Genomic DNA, 20,706 nt, shown 5'->3' with positions numbered 1-20,706 from the left:
TGTTGGTCGAAATGGGCAAAAAATGTTTGATATATCTGAACATTATAAAAATGAAGGTCACCTAAGAAAATGTTTGTAGTGGGATATTTTTTGTGGGCCACTTTCACCTCTCCAAAAGATCGTGCATGCATGGCGCCAAAAAGGAGAAAAAGGGTCGGAAATTGTTGCTTGAAATCGTCGCTTTTGCTTTGAGTGCGCGGGAAAGGGAATGGGCTGGCTTTTGCTGCATCCCCCCGAACTAAGTGGCAACAAGACACCAGCGACCATGAGATGGTAATGGGAAGACAAACACAAGGAACCGTGAACTGCTTTAGTGATTGCACTAACATCGAACCTTGTCCAGTTTTCTAAGTTGCTGACGTGCATATTGCCATAATACAATAGGAGCATGGCCATTACTTTGATGGATTCGCGTAAAAAAAACATTACTTTGATGGATCCGCCGCCTGAGCCACGTCCGCATTAGCGGATGAATTTGTTGGGGGCAGGAAAAAGAACGCGCCCTACGTACAAATCCTAAATCCTTGACCACCTATCTCTGATCACAAATACAAGTCCTATCATAATTATTTAGAAACCATCTAGATTAAAACGTAAAAATTAGCATTATATTTTTTTTGCTAAATATATATAGCATATGCATAGGTTACCCTACCCAACAAATGTATATATATGGGCATTCACACCCTTAATTTTACACACACACACACACACACACACACACACACACACACACACACACACACACACACACACACACACACACACACACTTTATGAGCACCTATACGACTCTCCGAAATATAGGATACATTCAGAGATTAACGAAATCACTGCAAGTGCTTAGTTATATCGAGTCGAGTTGAGGACTCAAATTTAGATGGAACTAAATTAGAAATGTACAGCTCTCTACAGAGTATATATTTGTACCGAACATTTTATATTGGAGAACAAGTGCTATATCTCCGTAACTGGCCGACTCTCACGCACTCAACGACACGACTGTCCCTGATCTGTATATGCGTGCCGCATCCTCAAGTTTGAGCTCGGAAAGACGGCAGGACAGTACGAGGGCAAAAGATTTTGTGTGTGCCGTGGCCCGTGGTCACTGCTACTGACGGCTGGGCCCCAGTACGCGTGAAGCGACCGATCGGTCACGCGCGCCAGCTCGTGCTAGACCGATCGGTGGACGCAAGAGACTAGTTGGCCCGCGACACAGGTCAAGCAGCGCAGAATAAACGAAAATAAAATACGTACACAGTAGAATTTGCTGACACCGCGGGACCCACCGCCACCTTTCCCGCGGCTATATATAATGGCCTCCCCCGCCCCAGTAACCGCGTCCCCCATCCGACAGGCTACAGCGCCCCAACCCCTCTCCTGCACAGCCCCCCCTTCCCCGTCTTCTGCTCTGCCGGTCGCAGCAGGGCTCCACTCCCCGCCGGGCATGGCGCGCGGCCCGAGCACCCCGTCGCTGCTGCTGGCGCTCCTCGTGGCGGCGGCGGCGGCCGTGACCGCGTCGGAGGCGTCCAGGGCCCCCGCTGCCATCGGCAACTGGACGGAGGAGCTGCGCGGCGCCGTGAGGCGGGCCCGGCACGGGCGCGGGTACGCGTGGCGCTCGCGGTCGCGGCGGCGCACGTTCGAGAACGGCCTCGGCCGGACGCCGCAGATGGGGTACGTACATACGCACGCCTCGCCGCTGCCGGCGCTGCACTAGCCCCGCCTCCGCCGCGCCATTGCTATGCGGCCTCCCCGATGCTGGCTCTGCGCCCAACCTCTCTGCTTGCTGTTCTTCGATGTTGCTGGTCGCGCACGCACGCTCCGGCGAAGCTCGCGTTCGTCCGCTCGTCGCTCGGAAACGGCACCACCAGCCAATCTCCAACGATGGCCGGGTCTCGCCATGGGCGGAGAGAGCGAGGGGGGTAGTGAGGCTGAGAGGCGAGCCGCTGCTCGCGGGCGCGAAACTTGTGGGGGGAGGGAACGGACATGTCCTTGGCTTGCGTCGGAAGCGAGGGACGACGCACGACGGGGTCAATCCCGTTCTGAAAAGAGCTCCGCTTTCATCATGGCTGGCTGGAGCTGGGCTCGACGCCGCCGCCGGCCCATTGTTAAAGAAAGCCCCTTTTGGTTCCTCTCTTGCCTCCCCGCGCGCCTTTCCCTTTCCCCCGGCGACTGGCGTCCTCGCCGGTGGCAGAGGAGGAGGAACCGGTGCCCGCGGCGTACATGGTGACCCCTTTTTTCTCCTCCTCTTGCCCGGCTGCCCCCGCCGTCCGGCTCGACGCGCGCAGGAATTTTTCGCACGGGCACGTCACGTCACGGCTAAAAATTCCCATTTGGGTCGTAGTGAAACCGTGGAGATGTAAACCCTCTCGGGTAGACGGGGCGATGAGATACTGCCAGAGTGATGACTGCAGGGAGGGAGCACGTCCACGGAAATGGCAGAAAGATCCGCCCTTTTTTTTTGGCGCTTTCGCCTTTCCCCTTTGTTTTCGCCTCGCGCCTTTTCCTGCGTATCTTTGGAGCCTCTCTGTCACCGTGCCCGGCGTGGCTCAACTGCCCGGCCGGCCTCGAGGCAAGCTGTCGACCCGCCACTGTTCCGGGCGAAAGAGCAAGTAGTTGGGGGCTTCGGTTAATTACTTTGGGTTCGGTAATTTCAGTGGTTGCTGGACTAGTCTTGCCGTTAACACCACTGTCTAGTACAGTAGTATTTTGTACTGTAAGTTTACTTGAGCCACTGCTGCTTGTAATGTGCTAGCCGCGACGTCAGGGTCAGACAAGAGCAGCAGACATGTGTGCAGTGCAAATCATGCTCACATCACGTGTAGTACACTGATTTGTGCAGTAATTAACCAGTTGCTAACTCTGGTCTCTCTGGTGACGAAATGTGGGTTAGGTGGAATAGCTGGAACCACTTCGGCTGCGGGATCAACGAGGACCTCATCAAGCAGACAGGTACGCCTGCTCCTCCTGCCCAGTGCCCACCCCACCTCCAGTTCTCCATCCTGCCCCTTTTCAGTTTCACCCTTGGTAGCCTCCCTCGACAACGAAGTGGACATCACACTGAACGCCCCCCCCCCCCCCCAACCCAAAAAAAAGAGTAAAAATAAATATATTTTGCCTGTTCTCTCGGAAAGAAAAAGGAGTTGGAAAAAAAACATTTTGCGAGGTCGACTCTGCCATACCCCCATCCCTTTCAGCTTTTGTGATGGCGCCTGCTTGTTTGGCAGATCCGATCGGTTAGGCGTTCTCACGTTAGCACCCTGCTGGTTTGGGTGGCATGTACTACGCATCAGCAAATTCCGGCGACGCGCGCTCTCTGCACGAGAGAGGATTTTGTTCGGTCTCGATCCGCTTTAAATCTCCCTTTCTCTGAAAGGACGACCAGCCATTCTAAGTTTGTCTGTTTATTTTTTTGGATCAATAAGTTTGTCTGGGTTGGAAGCGTGATGGATGGTGGTGCTGTGCGCAATGCAAGCTGCATCAGCACCACCGGTAGTGGTTAGCCAGAAGCTCACAACGCTCCAAGGGGAAGGGTGTGCAGGTCAGGAAACCATCAAATCGGCCAAGGGGTCCGGTTCGATCCCTTCTTGGACTCGCTCCGCCCCTTAAATCAGGTAACGATTCAAAACGGATCGCCCCTGAATAAAAGAGGTACAATTGAGTCCGTGAGCCATTGACCCTGGGGTGACCCGAACCACCCCTGCTGTTCTCATCGATATGTCCCATCACCTAGCCAATACACAGCTGCCTACCGTCGCCGAGGCAGCAGCTAGCCATGACGAGCGGTGCACTTGTGCAGGTGGGTTGCCCCCCGGCTACCCGCGGATTTGACGGGGCAGCTGTACCTAGAACCTCCTTGGACACCGGAGGAGCGGAGGATTCATGTTCAGGGGCGCTCCGAGCCGCATCGTTTGCAGGCTGACCATCAAAAGAGGTGTCGGTGGCGGTACGTGTGATGCGAGAATCCTCCACGTTCTTCACGGATTTGCACGGCGTCACTGATTACTGAAAAGGAGATGCAAGCAGTTCACGAATTCACAACACCTTAGCTTTTTAGCAAAAGATAACAAGAAACAGAGTCAATGGTAATTCGTAAACCACCATGCTCCAACAAACCGTCCTGCCATCGGCGACAACACGCGGATCGGCAGGCCACCAGCAGCACGACACGGTCGCACGCGCGCCGAGGCCAGACCGGACACGGCCATCGGATACCGCGAGTTTTTCACCACCGGAGGATCGATGTCGGCCGGCAAAAATTCCAAGTTCCTGGCCGCAGAGTTGTTGGGTGTTTACAGCTCGCGGGCAGCCAATCGAAGGGGCGAGTCATGGAGGGGGAAGGAAGGAAGACGACAACCAAACTAGCTGCACCGCACATTGCCAGATTCTCCCAACCCTCCTCTCCCGTTCCATGTCTTCCAAATCTCTAGCTCATCTTTTATTCTTTCAGCACCAGCCCGGATCGGATCTGAGACTCAGATGCTTTTGCCTTTCAACTCATGCGCTAATGAATCAATCAGTGCGGTAGGAGTAGTGTTGTTCAGCTAGTACGTCCCTACTTCAGAGTTCAGACCGACCTGATTAAAAAAAAACATCTTCAGAGTTCAGGGTTATGGTTCCAGCACAAGTGTGAACGATGTGTTAGTGCAGTGCCAACTAGCACAAGAAAAGTTTCGTAGCAGAAATATGAAGTGGATACAAAGGGAGAGGGTCCATTTCCAAAACAAATTGTACAGTGCGCACCAAAGTTTTTCTATGTTAGTTGGTGAGCAGAGCCCATTCTGATACGGTTGACAAAAGGGCTCCACTGATTCTTTCGCTTGTTCCCTGGCAAAAGAGTTTTAAAAATAACTGAATTAATCGTGGATGTCCACGACATGTGCAGGGCAGATCTCTGAACAAATCTAGATAAGGCCTTTACGACCGGATACATTAATCGCCCCCATCAGTTTTCTGAAAATTTGTGGTCCATTCTCCATAGGACAGCAAAATTCAATTGACTGTAGTGACACCACGGTCTATAGAATCTATGTGGTTGTTGATGGATGAAGGCATTGGAAAAGGACGTTTGGCCCAGCAAGTTGGGTCAGGCAACGATAAGTGCAGCCTAACCAACCAGTTCGAACAGGAGGAGGATAGATGCAGATCATGTACCTGCTCCTCTTGGACTGTCTCTATTGACCTTTAACTGTGACTAGCGCTTGAACCACTTAGTCACTACTCCTATGTCATGGGTAGTTGATGCAGGGAAAATGACCTGTGATCGTTGTCGCAATAGAATAACGCAAAAAGGAGTTGTTATGTTGCAAAAACCCTACTTTCAACACTATTTATAAACTTGCTATTGTTCCATACATATTTGTTTTAGAGAAAGCACTTGGTATCCCTAATTTGCTCAAACTGCTTCACTTTTATTCAGCTGATGCACTGGTCAACACTGGTCTGGCAAAACTGGGCTACGAATATGTTAATATAGGTATGGATTGTGATCTAAACCCCATCTCGTACGATGTATCCTGCACAGAGTAGCTCTTAGCTGAAATGCTCTCCATATCTTCTTTCAGATGATTGCTGGGCAGAATCTGACAGGGACTACCAGGTAAGAAGATCAAATTTTCCTACAGATGCAACACGCTAACCACTAACCCACCCCCATCATTTTCAGCATTAGTATCAGTGAATCTGTGGAGAGGAACTTCTAGAAAGCACAGAAAGTCATTGAGATGATTCACTAGACTATGGAGAAATTAAAAAAAAGTGCTAATGAGGACTTAAATACTGAACTGTTATCAGTAGATTGTTGCAATGAGTTATGTGAAGTGATTCATTTTTACAAATTTCTGTGACCCAGTTGCCAAATCATACTCTTCTTTCTTTTACTTTTTACATGTCGACCTGACTGCGTTTTAGTACTGTTGTTATTGACAAATTTGCATTATTGTTTCTCAGGGTAACTTTGTTGCAAATAGACAAACCTTCCCCTCTGGCATCAAGGCACTAGCGGATTATGTGCATGCAAAAGGGCTGAAGCTTGGAATCTACAGTGATGCTGGGTATGCTAGGCTGCTAGCTATCAAATCAATGTTATGATAGCAAGAGAGCTAATTTATTATCGTCCTACAGTAACTGTAGTCCTTAATACCCAAGCGAACCAATAATTTGTAGTAACAAACTGGTAATGAACTTTGTACTGAACTGCCACTATTTCCTTCAGGACACGGACGTGCAGTCAAAAAATGCCAGGATCACTTGATCATGAAGAGCAGGATGTAAAAACATTCTCATCTTGGGTATATCTCTTTCTACTTGTTACCTGACGATTTATGCCGAATCAACATTCACAAATTGGCTAATCATTTGATGTTTTTGAGTTCTGACTTTCTTATGTTCTCCATTCTTCTTCTACACCTGCAGGGTATTGATTATCTGAAATATGATAACTGTAATGATGCTGGCAGGAGTGTAATGGAGAGGTAAACGAGAACGATACCTTAAACTGTGCAGCGATCAACGCATGGGGCATTTTATGATAGATTGCTGAGTAACTTCTTATGGTTGTTGCAGATATACTAAAATGAGCAATGCCATGAAGACCTATGGAAAGAACATCTTCTTCTCGTTGTGTGAATGGTGAGTTTCCTCCTTGGAACACTTCTGTCCAGAAGGAAGAAGGGTTACTGGTCCTTGTTTCTTCAACTGTGTCTTATCTATACAGGGGAAGAGAAAATCCTGCTACCTGGGCAGGCAGCATGGGCAACAGCTGGAGAACAACTGATGATATCGCTGACAACTGGGGCAGGTGCTGCTTATTTCATACCGCTAACAACTTGGTTAACAACTGAAATTTACAGGACTGACCATAGTTACCTTTATATTTCAGCATGACATCTCGTGCAGACCAGAATGACCGATGGGCCTCCTATGCCGGACCTGGTGGATGGAACGGTAAGAGTTCAGACATGAGACGATTCTGTTCATGCCTGAACATTCATGAATCATGAACTACCAACTGATGAATAGATTATGTTGCATTCCAACATCAGATCCTGACATGCTTGAAGTGGGCAACGGTGGTATGTCTGAGGCGGAGTACCGCTCCCACTTCAGCATCTGGGCACTTGCCAAGGTACTAAATTTTCTGCATGTTAACAGTGCTCTTACAATGCTAAACGTTCTTCAGTTTCATTGCTGCAAACCTGTCTTGCCTTATGCAGGCTCCTCTTCTGATCGGGTGCGATGTACGCTCAATGAGCCAGCAGACGAAGGACATACTCAGCAACTGGGAAGTCATTGCTGTCAACCAAGGCATGACTTCTCTTGCATTTTTACCTACTCCTATGATTGTATGGGTTTTCATTATACTGACACAACAATTTTCTGAACAGATAGTCTAGGCGTCCAAGGAAAGAAAGTGCAATCCAACAATGGCTTAGAGGTAGTATTCCACAACCTCTGCATTAGTCCCTTCCACCAAGCACTTTGCTTTACAGCAAAACTACAAAGAGATTTAGTAAAATTCTGAAGCTAACAGTGTTGTGTGCTTTTACAGGTATGGGCTGGGCCGCTCAGCAACAACAGGAAGGCTGTGGTTCTCTGGAACCGGCAGGGCTACCAGGCAACCATCACCGCTCAATGGTCAAGCATCGGGCTCGCTTCATCCACTGCTGTCACTGCTCGCGATCTATGGGCGGTATGCTTGCTTTCTTCAGATCACAGTAGCTTACCATAATCAAGTAATGAAGGCTGATCGTTCAGAATTCATATTCCATTTTGTTTCTGCAGCATTCGTCGTTCTCAGCTCAGGGCCAATTATCAGCTTCAGTGGCACCTCATGACTGCAAGATGTATGTTCTGACGCCAAAGTAACTTATGGAAGAATGAGTCCGTAGCGTGGGATGCAGCCATTCAATCAGGATTCAGAAAAAGTGTATGCACGCAAGGATCCTTAAGAGTTAAGAGAAGGAAATGAGATCTCATTTGGCTATACAAGGCAAGAGTGATTCGAGAAAAATACAAGGCAAGAGTGTTATGCAGAAATAATCTGTAAGTGTATTTAAGGCGCCGTCAAATGTCGACGCATTACTGAAAATGTTTGTAACGAAAGTTGCAGCAGTAATAAATTGGCTTGCCCACCACTATCCCTATGACCCTATGAGTACGTGAATTTCAGAGTGGCATAAATATTCAAACTTCTAACCTTGCCATGTCGCCCTGTACATTGTCCGGTTTCACCGGGTTTTGGTTACCACACCTCAAGTTTTGGTTGTGAACATGTTGGTTTCGTTGTACGGTGACCTCGTTCAGCTGGCACAAGCTAATGATCTGATCTGCTTCGCCTGTTCGATCCCGTTTTTGCAGAACTTCCATGACTGGTACTGCATCATGTTGTGTGCACACATGTTGTGTGCTTTCAAAGAGCAGCATCAAATCCTTCCTAGAGTGAAACACAGAGGAAACCATCCAAGTATAAAGTACATGATGTAAGCACAAATTCATCATCAATCAAATTCTCAAATGAGTTGAGCTAACCACACATGCCGTGTGGAATTATTGGACTTGAGACGAACTCCCGGGTACTATGCTCCGAGAAGTACTGCCTCCTGGGCTGGCTTTCGGCCCGAACACGGCCCACAAAGATGCGTGCCCGGGTGGATCCCACACGCGCGGTTCGGTGGCCCGTCATGCACTCATGCATAGCTGCCGCCTATCATCGTTGCACGCCCGATCTATAGATGGCCATTCGGGCCGCCCGGCCCGGCCCGCGCCCGGGCCCGCCCTGGCCCGGTCATCTCCGGGCCGTGCCTGGCCCGGCCCTACTTCTTAGCGGGCCGTGCCGGGTCAGCCCACGGGCTTCCCCGACGGCCCAAGCACGGGCCCGTGGGCCAGTTTCGTGCCGGGCCGGCCTACTTGTCGGGCTCGGGCCCCCCGCGGCCCACGAAGGGGGTGCCGGTAGTAGGCCGTGGGAGGGGCGGCGGACCGGCGACGGCGGCAGAGAATCGCAGAGAGCGGGAGGGCGCGAGCCGGCAAGGAGAGGAAGTGGCGGGGGGCGGGCCGGTGGGGTCGCGGTCTTGGCGTCTCGCTGCTGCCGGTCGCAGACTCGCGGTCGCAGCGGCGAGGTGAAGGGCGCCGCGGGGTGCAGCTCGCCATCCATGCTGAACGCGCGCGGATCTGGAGCCCTGGAGGGTGGAGGGGGAGGGGCGGCGAATCTGCGCGGAGGGGGGAGGGGGCGAGCGGGCGGCGGATCTTCACGGGGGCAGGGGAGGGGGAGCGGGGCGCTGGCCGCCGGCGTTCGAGGGAGGCGGCCAGGCGGGTGGGGTGCTGGTGCTGCGCTGGGGGGAGGGGCGGCGGATCTGCGCGGAGGGGGGAGGGGGCGGGCGGGCGGTGGATCTTCATGGGGGCAGGGGAGGGGGAGCGGGGCGCTGGCCCCCGGCGTTCGAGGGAGGCGGCCAGGCGGGTGGGGTGCTGGTGCTGCGCTGGGGGAGGGGCGGCGGATCTGCGCGGGGGGGAGGGGGCGGGCGGGCAGCGGATCTTCACGGGGGCAAGGGAGGGGGAGCGGGGCGCTGGAGTTAGCGGGCCGTTACCGGGCCGGCCTGCTAACTTCGTGCCGAGCTGTGCCAGCCCACGGGCTGGGGTGACGGCCCAAGCCCGGGCATGGGGAGCGGGCCGGGCCAGCCCGGGCACGGTTTGGACCGGGCCGGGCCGTGCTTGGGCCGGGCCAAAATCGCCGTGCTTCGGACGGGCTAATGGGCTGCGGGCTGCATGGACATCTATAGCCCGATCCGCCGGCTCACTGAGTCACTGCATGCAGTGTGCGCAGGTAAACCTCCCGGCTGCCGGCTCTGCTCCCGCTGACCGCCGACTACGTACTCGAACGCGTCGGCTAATTACATGCATGCTGCGTCTTGTCTTTGACCGGTGATCTGTGAAACCCCAGCAGAGCTAGCTTAGGTCATGCAAACGTACGTATATTCACGCGTGTGTGTGATCATGCATCACGTGTGCAGTCGCGCACAGTGCACGTGACAGACAAGCTTGCTGGGTCTTTGCACTCTCACCGATCGCTTCATTCTACTCGTGAGGACGACGGTGCAGGGCCGCGTGATGATCGATGCATGATGACGATTGACGAAGGTGGCCCCGTGCGCGGCGTTACGTTCCATTTACACACACAAGATACTGGTCCGGACCCGGCCGTCCTTCATGGAGTCCGTGTCCGTCTCGTCTACGGTCTAGAACGCGTACGCGTACGTACTACTCCGTAGAGTATATAACTGCGCGGCCTCGCGGTGCGGACGCGCGTCATGTCTCAGCCGGCTCGGCCCCCCCACCCGACGCGCGCCCCTGATCTCTTCTCGTGTACCGCGCACGCAAGACAGACAGACAGTGTCTCCGATCGGACTCCCACTCCAATCCTCGCCTCGCCTCGCCTGCAGAACCACCGCTTGTCTGCTTGCAATGCATCATCGTAGCTACTTTGATTAGTACCACACCGAGAAGATCGAGCGACAAACGCGGGTTCATCTACGCGCCGCTCCGGACATCCCTCGCCGGGCAATGTGGCGGTGCCCAGTCATCCCCAGCCTTGGGGGCAAAGGTGCTGGCTCGGCGGGGAGGAGAGCTCGTCGACTGGATCCGACATCTTCGGCTCACTGCAGCAAAGGCTGGTGTGACGGTCCTGACCGTAAATCCGATGTGACGGTTTCGATCATAAATTTGGTGTGACGGTCCTGATCGTAAATCCGGCCGCTGTACGCGGAAGGTGGCTCGCTCCGTCAAGGGCTCGCTCTCAATCGAACCACCACCTTTTGTTTCTTTTTATTGCTCGCCATGGCGCCACACAGACGTATTAGAGCAGTCATTTCAACAGAAAATAATAGACTTACTATGATAGTGTGCTAATAATAACCCCCTTAAGAACATGTAGAATGAGCCCTGTTTTTCGAATGATTTCTCACAATCTTAGATGTATCTTCCCAAACAGAAGCTAGACCACCTCACAAACTTGTTATCTTTCAAGCGAATAGGCAAAATCTTTTTTGTATATCATGCCTTGACGTCACGTGTTAGCATGTGATAATTTTTTTATCCTGTGTCACATTTGATTTCAAATTAATATGTAAAACTATTTATGCCACATATATCCCATAACACGTCAGGGAAAAACCCAAAGTTTTGAAGATAGCTTTGTAAAGGACTAAAATACTATCTTATCTCCCTTGCCACGTCTCCACATTGACAAAAAATAACATTATAAAATTCCGCAAAATTTGAAAATAAAAAAGTTCAACTGATGATGGCTGGAAAATGAATGATATCATAGTCTTTTCGCTGAACATATGTCAAAAAGAAACCCAAAGTTTTAAAGATAGCTTTGTAAAGAACTACAATACTATCTTATCTCCCTTTCCACATCTCCACATTGACAAAAAAATACCATTATAAAATTCCGCAAATTTTGAAAATAAAAAAGTTTAACTGTTGATGGCTGAAAAATGAATGATATCATAGTCTTCTGAACATAGTACAGATGCAGACACTTATATACATGCACGCACTCACCCTTACGAATACAATCATGCAGCCCTACCCCTACGAGTATCTCCGAGAGATTGAGCTGAATGCGAGCACGTATGTTGAGTCGAGAACTCGATCTTATGGGGGGCAGATCAATCACACATGAAACCTTACTAGCTAAGTTACACTTAATACACATTGATTTTAAGGGCTAGAAATGTGCCTGGTAGAAAGGAAGCACGGTACCTTCCAAAATTTGACAAATGTCTTGCCATTCTTTTAAAAAATATACTATACCTTTTATTCCATATAGTATCATGCTATACAGGATAATGCAATGAGCCACGACTACTAATCTCTCTATCCATACAAGGCATGTACGTACCATACTGTGCAGAGACCAGACACAACTATCAAATGACACTCACTCCTCAGACCAGGTGATGTCCACCATGCCGACGCTCTGGTCGAGCCCCAGGGCGTCCCAGACCGCCGGCGAGGCGTCGACGATGTTGTTGTCGCAGGGCGGCTCGAAGTTGTGCTCGTCGTCGCAGCCGTGCACGGAGTCGCACTCGTCCACCACCTTGGCGTACACGGAGTTGCCATTCGCAGAGATCTTGATGCGGTGGCCGCAGCGCGCCATGTTGCTGAACCACCCTGTGGAGAGCGCCACCACCTTCTCCTCGTCGCTGTGGTAGGCGTTGTCGCACTCCGACGGGCCGCCCCCGTCCTTGCCCTTCTCGAAGCTGTTGAGCGTCAGCACGGCCTTGGTGCTCGCGGTCACCGGCGGCGAGCACCGGTACTGCGGGTACATCTTGCCGTCCTCGCAGCAGTCCGGGTCGTTGCTCTTCTCGCAGTTGCCGGACTGGCCGGGGAGGTAGCCACTGGCGCGGCACACGCCGAGGCCGGCGGCGAGGCGAAGAGAGGACACCATGTGGGACGCGGAGAGCGCGACCAGGAGGAACATCGCCATGGTGGCTGCAGCTCTGGCAGTGACCATCTTTTTGATTCCCTGAAAAATGAAATGCTTAAACTCTCTCTGTTTTTGTGCTATGCCCTGTGCTCTGGTTTGCTTGCTGCTTTGAGATTAGTCGTGCATGGGATTATATACTGGTCTTTCCGCTTGTTACATTCGTATGAACTTGCGCTGATGCACATGACGTGCCGAATGGTTTGAATTGACGTACCCGAGACGGCAATCCGGCCAACTAGTTGTTTTTCTCCGTGCCGTATGTATGGTTTGAACTCGCTTGACGTGAACACGTTGAGAGGATTTGTTCTACACAGCAACGTGGGGGATCCGCAAAGGTTAATTTCATATTCAAATTGGTAAATCGAAAATCTCGAAGAATTTTGGAGTTGCGGCTTTTTGTCCAACACAACCCAATCCACGCATTTTGTTCTACACAGCAACCTGGGACTGGGATGTACATAGGCTACATGATAATAACAAGCTGCTCCTCACCATGCTGTAGAACAATTTCTGTTCGGCCCTTCTAGTTGCATCGGCACATGCAGTGTCTAATTGACTAATTCTCCGGAGCCCATTTTACACTCCGGGCAGGCCGAGTGTGGTTTTTAAACCTTGCTACGCGGCGCAACATTTCACTTCTCAACCGTCAACTATGAGAACAACTTTTTTAACATTAACTTAAATTGTGGTTCGATGACATGGCATTAACTTAAGTTGAGAAAAGTTTGATTTTAACTTCGTCTGCGGAGCTTATAGGTCATGCAAACGTATATATACGCGTGTGTGATCATCACGTGTGCATACAGCACAAAGCATGCATGCATGCGGTGGCGCGCGCGCGTACGTGCGTGCAGTCGCGCACAGTGCATGCGACTGACAAGCTTGCTGGGTCTTTGCACTTTCACCGATCACTTCTCGCGTACCGCGCACGCAAGACAGACAGACAGTGTCTCCGATCGGACTCCCACTCCAATCCTCGCCTCGCCTGCAGAACCACCGCTTGCAATGCATCATCGTAGCTACTTTGATTAGTACCGTACCGAGTACATGGAGCGAGACATGCGGGTTCGTCTACGCGCCGCTCCGGACATCCCTCGCCGGGCAATGTGGCGGTGCCCAGTCATCCCCAGCCTTGGGGGGCAAAGGTGCTGGCTCGGCGGGGAGAGGAGAGCTCGTCGAGTGGATCCGACATCTTCGGCTCACTGCAGCAAAGGCTGGTGTGACGGTTCTGACCGTAAATCCGGTGTGACGGTTTCGATCGTAAATCTAGTGTGACGGTTCTGATCGTAAATCCGATCACTGTACGCGGGAGGTGGCTCGCTCCGTCAAAGGCTCGCTCTCCACGAACCACCGCCTTTTCTTTCTTAGATGTATCTTCCCAAATTGAAGCTAGACCACTTCACAAACTTGTAATTTTTCAAGCGAATAGGCAAAATCATTTTCGTATATCATGCCTTGTTAGCATGTGATATTTTTTTATTATCTTGTGTCACAATTGATTTCAAATTTATATGTAAAAATATATATGCCACATATATCCCATAACATGTCAGAAAAAGAAACCCGAAGTTTTGAAGATAGCTTTGTAAAGGACTACAATACTATCTTATCTCCCTTTTTTTTAGTAAGACACCAAAAAGGTGTCTCATATCTGATTCATATTAAGGAAAATAATTGGTAGTACAATAGAAGGACAATTTGACACAAGACGATATAAAGAAAATAAAATTGCACTGAAGAGATCTCTGGTCGTCTTCTTCATCTGATTGTTCGTCGTCCACCGGAGCTTTAAAAAAATGCACTGAAACGACAGTAAGGGAAAGGGACACCTGCAAACGTCATCGCCACACACAAGGCTTTGAAGACCGCAAAAACCATTTGCTGCTTACAACGAGATCTAGTAACCGCAGAAAGAACATCGGCCGGAGGAACACCTCAAGCAGCACAGGCTTGCAATCCTTCACCACCAAAATAGAGGGTTGAAGAAACCAGATCTTGATGCAGAATATATCCAAAGAACAGGTCGAAGTCGCCACAACACAGGACAACCAATTGCATCTCCTGACTGACACACTAACTGCAAAGATCTGGAGAGAACCTTCAGATATGGCAGAACTAACTCTCATGTGGCCATCGTCGGTGCTGGAACGGACGTCGTCGAGGCAGGGAGAGTGAAGCGTCCCCTCATAAGAGAAGACTTAAATGTGATACAATATCAGTCCCAGGAGGCTGATAACACATTTATTACATCAGATGGTACATCACCGTACAACTCTACGCGGTAATGGGCAGTGAAGCGCCACTATCGCGAGAATAACAACTAAAACTCATACAATAATATTAAATACATAGAGGACATCAGAGTCTTGCGGCATACGGAGTTTCTTGTGGGTGACCATATCCACAGGCAAGGTTGGGTGCAGGACGGACCCCTACTCAACGTCTTCGGGAACGAAGTCTGGATCTTCCTCTGTAAAAATTAAGAATGGGATGAGTACAAACGTACTCAGCAAGTCCAACCACACTCACGGAGGGGGTATAAACAGAATTATAATGCACCAGGTAAATTAAGGATAAGGCTAGGGTTTAATTTGCGGAAAGCTAATTTTTATGCAGGGGTTTATTTGAAAGAAAATGGTTTTCAAAAGCAATTATCTTGTACTGAGTAATACGTGGGGTTGATCCACATATGATCCCAGTTTTAGATTGCTATCAGACTTCTCATCCGCCGTAGCACACGGCACAACTGCCGGACACTTTTCCAAAACGACTCACGCCAACCCATCCATTCTCAGAAGAAATACTAGTTGTGTGACCAAACCGTAACTCGCCCAGTACCATGGACACGGCTATTCGAATAGATTTTAACTCTGCAGAGGTGTGCAACTTTACCCACAAGCGGGGTACCACAACATGATCACCTTAGTATCGGTGCAGATCCCAACAAAGCCATTACCCACCTTAGCTAGACCTGACTAGCCACCACGGGATCCACCAAGGGGCCATCGACCTATCACCGAGGTTTAACCGGGGCATAAGTCACACAGAGCTTATCCCTTCTCCTTGATTACCCGTTGCTCTCAGCTCTCCTGATGGCTATCAGATTAACTAGTGGGATTTATGCTAAGCCGTTGCCCATACAACGGTCGAGTGGTTTGCACGATGGTAGAGTTAGGCAAGATGACACACCAACTCGGTCCTTAATTGTGACGAGATGGATATCTCCCAACCTTGGTCTAACACACAGGTACGAGCACACCATTCGACAATTCACACATAAGTGCCATCCATCCCATCTAACTCATCTTTTGAAAATTTCACATTTTTCCTTCCCACACACTCACACATTTTCCTTTTATAAAATAAGTTGTACTGTGTTCGAGGTCCTAAGCATTCTAGCAGCGATTAACATCCAAATAGAATAGATCATATTCAGACATTAATCTAGGTGGTCAATTAATGGTTATAACAAATCAAGGGGTGGCTATCCAACCATGTTTTCAGCAGTCAAAACATATGCAGTTTTGTAAAACAGGCCAATAGGTTGTATTTATAAAACTGGGACAAAATATGCATCAAAGGATGAGATTGAACTTGCCGTTCTCAAGGCCTTCTAGGAAGTCCTGATCGAGGTATTGTCCTTCGGGTTCGGGGTCGCGGAACTAGTCCTCATTCGCTTGCTCGCAGTACTGCTCGTCGAAGGGTTCTCCCTCGTTCACACCGTGATCTACGATGCACACAAGCAAGCACACAATCAAGAAAAAGAAATAAAGGTTTTATCGATGAGATCGAATCGAAAACAATTAAGATATGGGGATAGGAGTAATATTTTTAGGTGATTTTCTATTAGCATAGCCAAAATTATGTTATGAAAGGCGTGGTAAAGTTTTGGGGCGATTGGAGGATTTTTGGCGCATTAAATGATAGGTTAAAGGAGTAGTTAGGGTTAAACCGGGGTTTAGGGGCCTCTTTGTAAATATTTTTGAGAGAGCAAGGGCTTGATTGGAATTTTTAGAAAATAACCGGGCTATTTTGAAAAAGGTCAGGGGTTATTTAGAATTAATGTTATATGGTGGAAGAGTTTATTTTGGAATATAATAAAAGGGAGGGTTTATTTTGCAAAAAGGCTTGAGAGTGGAAGGACTCTTAATTAAAATAGGGAAAGGGTAGGGGGTTTTGGGCATATTTGCCCTTCTTCCTCCTCTCTCCCGCGACCAAAATAGGGGAGGCGTGCCTGGGCGCCGGCGGTGGTCCTCGCCGGCGGCCTGGGCCACGGGGGCGGCCGGGAGGAGGGGAAAAGGGGCAGGGAGGTGCGGGGCTTCAATCCCCCCCTCGATTTCAAGAAAGGGGCTCCACAAGGAGGGGTGCCACGGCGGGCGGCTCTGGCCGTTGCAGCGGTGGCGCTGCAGGGCCTGGCGGCGGCCAGGCCTAGGGGGAAAATGGGACGCCGGGCGAGGGGATTCTATTGCGCCCCTTACCTTGGGCAGAGGTGGCACGAGGCGGCCGGGCCACGGCGGCCAGCGGAGGCGGGCGACAATGGTGGTGGCGGCGGCTCTATGGGCTGGGAAGGAGGGCTAGAGGTGGCGGTCGGCGTTGTGGAGCTCGGGAGCGACGTGGAGGCCTACTTATAGGTGGTGTAAGGCGGTGGAACGGGCGGGGTGCGGCGGAGGCCGGCGAGCGGTGCGGCGAGCCTTAATGGCGCTCGGTGTCACGGCGCGACGGCAGCGTGATTCACGGCGGGGCGACGGCTCGGGCAGGTCCTAGCGGTGTGCAGGCACGTGGAGGGCCCCGGGTGCTGTGCTTGTCGCCGAGCAGGCTCGAGCGGCGAGGCGGCGGCGCTGTTGTTCCGCAGTGCGGCTCGGCGGCGCAAGCGGCGAGGCGGCCAGGCGAGGCACGGGAAGGTGGTGGTGGTGCGGCGAGCCTCTGGGTCGCGTGGAACGCGTGCTGCGCACAGGGCGCGCGCGCAGCGCGTGGGCAGGCGGCCGGGCGGCGCGGCGAGCAGCACGGCCACGTGGTGCGCGTGGACCGGGGCGCGCGCGTGGGCAGGGATGGGGGCACGGCGTGCGGGGCAGGCGAGGAGGGCGCCGGGGAGGGGAGGCCGGGAGCAGACGCACGCGCGTGTGTGGACGGCGCCGGGCTGAGCAGCGTGCGGGAGAGCGCGGCAGAGGAGAGGGAGGAAGGAAGGAGAAGGAGGAAAAAAGGAAAATGGAGAAAGGGAAAAAGAAAAAGAAAAGGAAAGAGAGAGAGAGCGCCGACGATATTCGCGGCGGCGACCGCGGGGCCGGTCGGCCACGCGCGCTGCGACGTCTGGTCGGACGGCGACGCACGCGGAGCGAGGAGAAAAGGGGAAGTGGAACGGTGATGGAAATTGGGTGTCGGGACAGAGATCCGATGGGGGATGTTTCGGGGAAATGGGGCTCAGGGGTTTAGGAATGATTGAGCTCAACGATGAAAAGAGTTTTGAAAATTATTTTTAGCGCGTGATTTATTTTGGTAAATTTTTCGAAATGTCACAGAGAGACCGGAGAGACCTTATTCCAAAGCATCATCGTCGCCACCACCTCGTCGATGTCGCTGGAGAACCAAACCCTAAAGATAACTAAACAAATCTATGAAAGAACAGGTCCCCGCTCCTCCACCTATCGGCGGCGAGGCCACCGAAGGATAGAGGAGGGGGACCGAGGGAGCGGAGGTTGGAGGGTCTGGCAGTGATGCGGCGGCTATAGGTCTGGCGGCTGTCCTATCTTATCTCTCTTGCCACATCCCCACATTGACAAAAAATAACATTATAAGATTCCGCAAAATTTGAAAATAAAAATTTCAACTGTTGATGGATGGAAAATGAATAATATCATAGTCTTTTCGCTGAACATATTACAGATGCAGACACTTAATATACATGCACGCAGTCACGCCTACGAATACAATTACACAGCCCTACCCCTGTGAGCATCTCTGAGAGATTGAGCCAAATGTGAGAACGTATGTTAAGTAAAGAACTCGAACTCAGGTAGCAGATCCATCACAAGAAATCTTACCAGCTAAGCTACACTTAATACGCATTAATGTTTAGGGCTAGAAATGTGCCTAGTAGAAAAGGAGCACGGTACCTTTCAATATTTGATAAATGTCTTGCCATTCTTTAAAAAATTATACTACACCTTTTATTCCATATAGTATCATGGCATACAGAATAAGGCAATGAGCCACAACTACTAATCTCTCTATCCATACAAGGCATGTACGTACCGTACCATACTGTACAGAGACCAGACACAACCATCAAGTGACACTCACTCCTCAGACCAGGAGATGTCCACCATGCCGACGCTCTGGTCGAGCCCCAGGGCGTCCCAGACCGCCGGCGACGCGTCGACGATGTTGTTGTCGCAGGGTGGCTCAAAGTTGTGCTCGTCGTCGCAGCCGTGCACAGAGTCGCACTCGTCCACCACCTTGGCGTACACGGAGTTGCCATTCGCAGAGATCTTGATGCGGTGGCCGCAGCGGGCCATGTTGTTGAACCACCCCGTGGAGAGCGCCACCACCTTCTCCTCGTCGCTGTGGTAGGCGTTGTCGCACTCCGACGGGCCGCCGCCATCCTTGCCCTTCTCGAAGCTGTTGAGCGTCAGCACGGCCTTGGTGCTCGCGGTCACCGGCGGCGAGCACCGGTACTGCGGGTACATCTTGCCGTCCTCGCAGCAGTCCGGGTCGTTGCTCTTCTCGCAGTTGCCGGACCTTCCCGGGAGGTAGCCGCTGGCGCGGCACACGCCAAGGCGGAGGGAGGACGCCATGTGGGAGGCGGAGAGCGCGATCAGGAGGAAGATCGCCATGGTGGCTACAGCTCTGGCTGTGGCCATCTTTGCTTCCCTGAAAAATGAAATGCTCAAGCTCTCTCTGTTTCTCTTATTTCCTGTGCTCTGGTTTGCTTGATGCTTTGAGATTTTTCGTGCATGAGATTATATAGTTATCTTTCCTCTTGTTACATTAGTATGAACTTGCGTTGATGCACATGACGTACCGAATGGTTTGATGGATGTGATTACCCGAGACGGCAATCTGGCCACCACTTAGTTGTTTTTCTCCGTGCCGTATGAAATGGTTTGAACTCGTTTGATGTGAACACGTGGAGAGGATTTCTTCTACGGAATTCTTAACTAACTCTGAGTAATTTCCGATTTGCTTTCTCACATGATTTTTTGTAGGGCCCGCAGCTACTTGCCGGCCCAGCAAGCGAGCTAGCGCTCGGAGCCAAGCCTGCCACTGGTGCTGCGGGCCGGGACAGAGCCAGGAACTCCTGGGCTCCTGCCTCCTCTCCGACCGAGAGGACCGATTACGAGGGAATCGCAGCCAGTTAGGTTTCGTCTCTGATGTGAAACATTTATCATTGTCTAGCTATCAGCACCAGCGTGCATTTGGATTGCTATTTTGCTCATCAGTGCGCGGTTATTCAAGCAAGATGAGCTGGGGTTACTTTGATCATCTGGGTTAGTTTAGATGAGCCAAGAAATTTATTTTTTCTTGCACTTGTTTTTGATAACGTGTTATCATCTAAACCGGCACGTGTGTGTTTTGTATGTGTCATTTTCCATTTTTCACTAAGATGGCGCATCATCAACTGGAAACCGTTTTTTCCCTGTGTGTGCCGAATTTCCCTGAGTGTTTTTCCAAAAACCCACAGGGAAATTCGATTTTCCTTGTCGGTTGCCGAAACACTCACATGGAAATAATCGAACACACAGGGAAATTCAATCTGACTTGTAGGTTGTGTAAAAACTCTCAGGGAAAATTATGAACACATAGGGAAATTAATGTTTTCTTTGTCGGTTGGGTAAACACTCACAGGGAAATTCATGAACACACAGGAAAATTCATAATTTCTTTGTCGGTACTAGAATACTCACAGGAAAACAGCAGACACACACAGGGAAATGGATAACTAGATGGATTCAAATGAATAAGACATGTATAGTTGGTCTTTCTTCTTTTAATTCTTGATTAAAACTTGTATCTGTATTTCTCCCTCATATCAACTCCAAATTCGATGATTCTTTTTCTGAATTTTTCCAATATCATGGTAGAAAAATATTAATTACTATTTTTTTGAATCTTTTCATATGGCTTGTTTTCTTCCACCTAAATGGAAAGTAGAAAAATATGTTTTTTCACAAAAATTGGTAATGTAACTTCATATTTTCTAATGTTATGATGAAAGTAAGGTTG

At 50.6% G+C, this 20,706-nt stretch overlaps 2 protein-coding genes across 2 annotated transcripts; one reads left to right on the top strand and one right to left on the bottom strand.

Moving 5' to 3' along the window:
- Positions 1-1,333: 1,333 nt before the first annotated feature.
- On the top strand, positions 1,334-8,143 carry LOC120689820 (alpha-galactosidase-like). Its single transcript, XM_039972237.1, has 15 exons — positions 1,334-1,673; positions 2,893-2,951; positions 5,419-5,475; positions 5,564-5,598; positions 5,949-6,052; positions 6,214-6,289; positions 6,414-6,472; positions 6,564-6,629; positions 6,715-6,798; positions 6,880-6,944; positions 7,043-7,125; positions 7,214-7,304; positions 7,385-7,434; positions 7,549-7,689; positions 7,782-8,143. Exons 1-15 carry the CDS (start codon positions 1,447-1,449, stop codon positions 7,863-7,865), a joined length of 1,281 nt encoding a protein of 426 aa, XP_039828171.1. The 5' UTR covers positions 1,334-1,446; the 3' UTR covers positions 7,866-8,143.
- Positions 8,144-11,937: 3,794 nt separating this feature from the next.
- On the bottom strand, positions 11,938-19,381 carry LOC120688846 (putative ripening-related protein 5). Its single transcript, XM_039971208.1, has 2 exons — positions 18,787-19,381; positions 11,938-12,412 (listed from the first exon to the last, which is right to left on the bottom strand). The coding sequence occupies exons 1-2, from the start codon at positions 19,341-19,343 to the stop codon at positions 11,938-11,940; spliced, it is 1,032 nt and encodes a 343-aa protein (XP_039827142.1). The 5' UTR covers positions 19,344-19,381.
- Between the last annotated feature and the right edge of the window lie 1,325 nt (positions 19,382-20,706).

Source organism: Panicum virgatum, chromosome 9N (genome assembly GCF_016808335.1).
Source record: "Panicum virgatum strain AP13 chromosome 9N, P.virgatum_v5, whole genome shotgun sequence".
In the NCBI taxonomy this organism is placed as follows: domain Eukaryota; kingdom Viridiplantae; phylum Streptophyta; class Magnoliopsida; order Poales; family Poaceae; genus Panicum; species Panicum virgatum.
The sequence above is the reverse complement of the archived record's forward strand: the minus strand, read 5'-3'. Positions and strand labels throughout refer to the sequence as shown.